Genomic DNA, 7615 nt, shown 5'->3' on the forward strand with positions numbered 1-7615 from the left:
ACACCACAGAGAACCTATGGATTGAGGGCTGGGAACTGCCAGCAGGCCGTTCAGGCTACATATTCTTATCCTTCCTCACTGTATGTCCCTTTCAAAGGAAATAAGTAAACAATGTCTTTAAACTGTAACTCATAGAAACTAAAAAATGATATATAAAAACTGAATTCCCTCTCAGTTTCTTCATTCTGTCTGTCTGTCTGTCTGTATGTATGTATGTCTTTCTCTCTCTCTCTCTCTCTCTCTCTCTCTCTCTCTCTCTCTCTCTCTCTCTCACTGTCCCTTTCTCTATTGTCTCTGTCCCTCTGAGTCTCTCTTTGACTCACTCTCCGCCTCTGAAAGGTGACCATGCTCTAATAAGCTTTCCTTGGACTCTAACTCTGGTGTGTGTTTGAATTCTTTCTTATGCTCCACTAAGAACCCTCTTCTCTCTCAGTGCAGGGCCTGAGTCTCCCCCCACTCAAGGGAATTTGCCCTGTCCTGCATACTACTTCAGGAACAGGCTTGGGCTTCCAGGGAATTTATCTGGTGATCTAAGCATCCAGAAGCTAAGAGAGATTTCTGTTCAGGTCCTCCGGTCCTTTCTCACATGCATCATTCTTCACTCCAGTCCTAGCCTTACACTACCACCACCTGAGCTAGACATGCAGGTAACACAATGAGACAAAAACCACTCTGATTCTGCTTAGCTGTTTCCTGTAACCCCAGGGAAAGGCTCCCCTGCACTGGAAGCTTCTTACCTTCTCTCCTCTCCACAGCTCATTGGATCACCTGGGAGGAGCGCTAAATACTGCTGATGCCTGGGTTTCACCTCCAGAAATTCTAAAAGTTGGGGTGCAGCCTGGGCATTGGGTTTTTTTTTTTAAAAGCTCCCTGAGTGATATTAATGTGCTCCAGATTCTGAGCTGCTGGCAGATACCTTTCTGGATAAACATTCTGATGGTCACTTCACCTGTCTACTGGGGGAAATGGCTGACAGGGAAGGCAAATGCTGACTTAGGAACAAAGATATCAAGATATCAAATAAGTTTGTTTTTTAATAGGAAAATAATCAACCTCGACTTTAAAAATAAGTTTCTGATTATTAACAGACTCACTTGCTGATAATGAGTGTTTCCTCTCCACTTATCCAGACTCTCACAAATCCTCCATATATCTTGCTGTAGTAGTTGCAGGCATTGCTGATCCCCATCCACATGAACCTGAAGTGGGAAATGAGGGGCCCAATTCCCAAATAATAGCCAGGACCTAGGAAAGTCATTGAATCACAATTAGCATCTCAGGAACACCAAAAAGAGCAACTGCTTTATGTTACTGTTGTTCTTGTTCTTTTATACCTATGTGTTCTTTTACATCATCTGATGCATATCTGTAAATCACTAAAATAATTAATAATAAACAAACAAACAAACAAACAAACCAATGAGCTTAACATGAAGCTCTTTACTCCTCCATGAACGAAGAGTAGTTCCAAGCCCACACCACACTAGTTCCATTTGGTCTCAATCAATTCAGTCCGAATGAATCGGATTATATGTCTACTCTTTTCTTGCCATGTTGAATGGTGTCAACGAGTTTCAAATACGAGTCAGTCTGTCTATCTAGTTACAAGCATGGAAACCTGACAGATCTGTTTGGCTGAAAACTTTTGATTTAAATAGGTGGGTTAGAATTAGGTTGTACTTTGGCGTAATCTTTTTAACTATGAGAAATATGATCTACAAAGATAATGTCCAAACAAAAAGCATCCATTTCTTTTTCTTTTTTTTTTTTTTACCTTCAGAAAGAACTCAGTTTAAGAATCTTAAGCTAAATCTCGTTAGGCAAAATAAAGCTAAGACTTGAGGAATTAGGCAATGAGTCTGATCAGGGTTTAGACTACAGGTTGAGTACAGTGATGTGGTAATACTTTCAGAGCAGTGGCCACTTACATCCTTGCATATGCAGAGGATGGCAGAATTGTGAAGATATGAATCCTGTGAACAACAGGAGGATTTGCTATTGCTTATATCAGGGACCAAACCTGATGGCTTAATTTTACCAGTGGTGGTGAAAAGTTAGACAAAAACTTTCTGAAAAGGTTTTAGGAATTTTATTTATTTATAAAGTAGTCACTTTTCTAAATCTTTCTTCTTGAATTCCATCTGTCAGTAAAGAAATTATGAAGCACAAACATGCACAGCTGTACGAGATAGTACTTTTAATCCACGGGCAAGAGTTGTATAACAATCTAGATAATCTAAGCTTTTGCTTGAATCACCGAAATTAGATGTTTAGTGCCAGATTTTGCAAACAAAGTTTAGTCTTTGCAATAGTTGGGTTAATGGGGACAAGATTGTTGGCTTTTTTTCCCTGTAACATGAAAGTCTTTGTTAATATCTACAAAAGCAAAATATTTTAAGGATTATTAATCTTATGATTGTTCTAATAGCACTATATTATAAATAGATGACTGACTTTATATAAAATAATTTCATTAAGTTCTTTAAAAGATTTAAACAAGCAGAGTTGATTAAATACATATTTCCTTAAAATGTCATAAGATAGACCAAACTGCTATAAATTGAAATATGCATGACAACAAAATACATTCCTGGATATTTACTCCTTGAAACATCGTAAATGCACATTAAATGTTTTTTAAATGAATTTTTAAACTAAATTAGAAATGCATATAACATAAAGGATAAAGTTTTAAATGTCATTCTTAGACTATTTTAGATTGTATTTACATTTTGATAAAAATGCAAAAATATTATTGTGTCACATACATTTATTCCACATAAGGTGAAACATCTAGCTATTTGGAAATAGATTTATTCAACGTTTACTTACTTAATGCCAGGCTCGTGAAAAACAAAGATACAAATGAGAGGCTGCACTTTTCATTTTTTATCTAAAAGTTTGGTGCCATGTAAAAAGTCTTAATATATGGGAACCATCATTCAGATATAAAATACGACAGTGCAGAGCTGTATCTACTGAGAAAAGAGATTGTGATAAACTTAGGCTGAAAATCTTAGTGTTCTAACCAGTAGAGAATCAGAGCTTTACTTCCTTAGTGATCAGCTGATTATATGTCAGCTTAATTCATCCAACAAATATTTACTGAGATCCTACTAGGTATAGACAGCAGCTCCAAGTTAAGGACCAGAGATGGTATGATTAAGTATAACTGGGTCCCCATCGAGACACAGGCAGGAGAGGAGAGTGTGGGGGGAAAAAGTACAAATTCAAGTAAATAACACAATGTGATCCTTTCATTTACATGCACACCGTACACCATCCAGCTGGGGAGAAACTCTGGTAGGATATTAGAAAAATATTCTGGTTGCATCCACATATTAAGCTGTTTTCTGTTTCTTGGATATGAGTATGCAATGATTGCTTATCTGGATATGCAGCGATTGCAGGAGCCTCTTTCAAACCCTAAGAGGAGCAGTAAATACTTCACTGCATTTGTCACAGAAGAGACAGCCTCTGTGAAACCAACAACTGGGAACTCTCACCCGCTGTCTAATCAAGAAGCTGTTGCTTTTCTCTCTAGGAATATACCCTAGAGAAACCTGCACACACAAATGTTCATAATAGCACTGTTCAAAATAGCCCCAAACTGAAGACACCCCAAATGTCCATCGACAGTAGAATCAGTAATTAAACCATGAGATGTTCATATAACTGCATACCATGTGAACTACAGCTGCGTGCCACAAAGTGGGTGTATCTTACAAGCATAATATTGAGCAAAAGAAGCAAGAGAGAAGAATAAGTAATCTAGGATTTAATTGCTAAAACATTTAAAACCAGGCAGAATTAAACCATATTGTTTGGTGATGTGGAATTAGATGGCAAAACTATTAAAAAAAAAAAAAGCATGAGATAGTTGTCATAAAACAGAAGCATATTTACTTCTGGGGGCAAAAGAGAGGGGGGTGATTGCAAAGGCACGAGAGATGTTTTTGAGACGCTGCTAACATCTTATTTCTTGTCCGAGACTGTGATGACATATTTGTTTGTGCATTTCTTCTGTGAAATATTTTCTTAATTGGAATAAAGAGAATGTGTTGCCATGTCCTTTTCCTTGTGGCCCCCTCTGGGGATATGGCACCCAGCGCAGAGAGGCTCTGGAGCAGAGGACCCACCTACAAGGTTGGGAATGGCTGTGTGTCCTTGGGGAAGGGAGAGCTGCCAGGTGCCAGGTAACTGTGAGTCCTGTACAGAGATCAGTGAACTTGGGGCGGTTTCCCGGAACCGAAGCTTACAAAGCCCCCAAGTAGGAATGACTCTTTCCTCTCCCAAGCTCTCAGAGTTCTTTCTGGCACAGAGCCATTGCCTATGTGTCATCTGTACACCCTCCTCATAGCTCTCGTCCCAGAACCTGATATAGCAGGGCCTCTCAGGAAATATGGATTGAAGAAGTTTAGACTTGAGTTCCAGTTTCATCACTTACCAGCAGTACAACATCTAACCTTTTTAAATCTCAGTTTCTTTATCTGCAAAATAGGCATAAACACACCCACTTCACCAGAGTGCTGGTGAGGATCACAAGAGAAACTGGGTGTGAAACTGCTTTGTAAACTGTAACTTACTTAAGGGCTTTGAATCATGATACCTCCTTAACTTCCTTTGGCTTTTGCTGACCCAAGCATCCCCAAACAGGTAAAAATGAAGAACCCAGAGAGCCAGTGATTTGAGGGAACTGGCTAAAGGAATTCAGAGGTATTGGTCAGCAAGAACCACCCCAACAAGGTCAATTTCCTCACCTTCTCCTGCTCGACCAGGAACCGTGGGATCTGAGTCTGTACCATTAGACAATTCTGACCGGACCTCTCATTTTAAAGGGAAAGCACAGACCTCGAAGCTCCCCGGTTAACGAAATGATCATCCACCTGAGATTTAGGACTTCTGGTTGCCCCTGCCACACACACACACTCCCACTTTCCTTCTAGCTGGGGAGCTGAAGCCATTTCTCTTCTCTGGACTTTAACCCCTCGCCTACAAAATGAAGAGTTTTAAACTTCATGGTTTCTCACACTTGTCATACTGGTTTTCTGGTCAAAGCAGGTCACCTCTCTGGAGCTCAGTTTCCCCTTTTGTCATACAGGTTTATATCCGTGGCTCTCAACCATGGCTGTTCATGAAAAATAACTTGGGGAGATTTTTAAAAAACATATCAACATGGGGGCCCCACTTCAGACAGGGCTGAGAACCACAGCACTAGGGGACCTGACAGTCAGTGTGCGGCAGCATGATTTCCCCAGCCCAGAAGTTGTCAACAGAGTGGACTGCCACTTAAGCTCCTGATCCAGAGCTTCAGAGATACCAGTTCTCACACTCACCCCCTAAACTGACCTCCTTACTCCAGGGTCCAAGGGAGTTTTACTACCACCTGCAGCATAAACATTTAGGGGGGGGAGGCTTGTTTAAAATGCATCCACCTCATCACTAGTCATAGACCCTGACCTGAGAGCCCACCAGGAAGAAGAAATCCAGTGAGAAAGAGGCAGTGGTGGGGAAGGGTTTCAAGATAAAGACCATGGAAGAGTTCCTTCAGATCCCATCAGGTAGTAGAAAACAAAATTAACTAACATTCTATTAAATTGAAGTAACCTAAAACACAAGGCAGAATCAAATAGAGAGACAGGCAGTTCTCTGAAAACTTTTAAAGAATTCAGACACAGGGCACTTTGCACCAGCTCCACATTCCCACTGTAAATCGTGCTGTGATGAGGCCCATCGCACTTGTAAGTGTGTAATGACTATGCTCTTGATATATTTAGTTTTATTATATACCTTAGGGATTGGGGGACAGATACCTCCCATGAAGAATTGCCACTGAAAACTAAAGAACTAACCCGATATTTCTGATAATTCCGAATTATTCTGGTAGTGGTGGAGTAGTGGGAGTTTTTATTGGAATTATCTGGATAATTTCATTATATACTACTTGTGATTGACCCACAGACCTTGTCGAAGAGTCTATCAGGGTCTGATTTTCCAAAATAATTGTACTGGTCCTCATTCTTCTTCCATTGGCCTGGTCTCATTCAGCCCTTATGGTGCCATCACCAACACCCTTCTTCCTCCCAAGAATAAAAGAAAACGAAGAGAAGGAACAAATTCAAGATAGGGAGAAGGCATGGATAAGGCAAAGTGGGAAGGGGAAGGAAAGAAGTATAGAAGGCATTCCAGAGACATGTCCACCTTCAGAACAAAATTGAAATGAATTTGAATCCAAAAAACAAGCAAACAAACAAAATCACTAACAACAACAACGACAACAAAAAACTGGAATTTTACTTTGTTCCACCCTATCTCAAACTTACCTTAGAGGGATTGTGTCAAGTCTTCTTCATCAAAGCAAAGCATACAGTGGAAGGGATTATCTAAAATATTTTTTAAATGCTTCTATTTGAAATGTAGGGATAATTGTTATAAAAATTTCCTCATTTGCTAATGTTGCATAGGCTTCAGCTGACTCCCCAGGTTTGCTGTGTCCTTTTACAAAATTTTCTTTACCCTCGTGAACCAAAACTCTCAGGTAAACGATCTCCTTAAATACAAAGCTAAATGACTGACTTACCTGGGATTGAGGATGTATCCTCATACTTCCAAAGCAAAAAGAGAAAGCCAATGAGCAGTAGGATCGGCATGATGGTAACAGGCACAGCTTTGGGCACCATGCTGGTGATGTTATAATGCATTGGGTTCAGCATTTCCAAAACCATCTTGTGTTCCTTGATCTCAGGGGAAGCAACTTAAAGTCCTGTAGAAATTAAAGGGGCAGAAAAATTAGAGAATCTCCCAAAAGGTACAACGAGCACTCCTGCCGCTTCAGAGGATGCTGTAGTGTGAGAGATCGGTGCTGGCGCTTTGTTTTATAACGCGAGTGTGCACTTAGACAAGACAAATTTGTGGTTACAAGTCAAAACAAGTAAGTACAAGAGAGATTTTTGGCTTGAAGTACAGCATTTCTGACCTTGGTAGAATCTCAGGTTCATTTAGACGCTTGATCTGATAGAACTTTATCATCTCGCCCTTGAGTGGGTAGAGTAACTAAATTCCATATTGACCGCCGAATTTCTTACCAAAATAAAAGAAAATAAAGTTTATTCCTGAAGGAGGAGTCATTCTGTGACTTACTCAGCAGATTTTGTTTAGACAATATTTTCCCCTTGAAGTCCAATCAGTTCAAAAGAAAGAAAGAAAGAAAGAAAGAAAGAAAGAAAGAAAGAAAGAAAGAAAGAAAGAAAGAAAGAAAGAAAGAAGAAAGAAAAAGCAATACCCAACCCCCTTTCTTGTTTAAAATTACTCCTCCCCCACCCCTCCTCCCACAAAATAAGCTACTCCAGCAAGAATATGTTTCTTGGGCATTGGTGAGGCATTCTCAGATCTTCCCATTAGATTGTCTATTGAATTCAATGTAACTCACTCAGGACAAGTGAGGCTTACAATCTCTTGCACTGTGGGCTGAATTAAGCAGTGCCCATGGGGGCCAATGTCAGAGGTAGTAGGAAAGAAAAGTGGAGGAGGAAGAAAAAAGGGAGAGAAGAAAGAGACAAAACGGGGAAGGGAATAAAACAGAGAGGACAGACAGAGTTGAATGCCACCAGCAATA

The 7615-nt window shown here is 40.0% G+C and overlaps 1 protein-coding gene across 1 annotated transcript in view; it reads right to left on the reverse strand.

The window, feature by feature from the left end:
• Window positions 1–6853, reverse strand: part of LOC107519739 (aromatase) — a 31493-nt gene extending 24640 nt beyond the window's left edge. Inside the window, exons 1-2 of the mRNA XM_016162720.2 lie at window positions 6581–6853; window positions 1095–1245 (exon numbers count right to left, since the gene is read on the reverse strand). Coding sequence (XP_016018206.2) covers window positions 1095–1245; window positions 6581–6725 — 296 coding nt within the window. The 5' untranslated portion in view covers window positions 6726–6853. The remainder of the gene's footprint in view (window positions 1–1094; window positions 1246–6580) is intronic.
• Window positions 6854–7615: the final 762 nt, after the last annotated feature.

Source organism: Rousettus aegyptiacus, unplaced genomic scaffold (genome assembly GCF_014176215.1).
Source record: "Rousettus aegyptiacus isolate mRouAeg1 unplaced genomic scaffold, mRouAeg1.p scaffold_m13_p_3, whole genome shotgun sequence".
In the NCBI taxonomy this organism is placed as follows: Eukaryota; Metazoa; Chordata; class Mammalia; order Chiroptera; family Pteropodidae; genus Rousettus; species Rousettus aegyptiacus.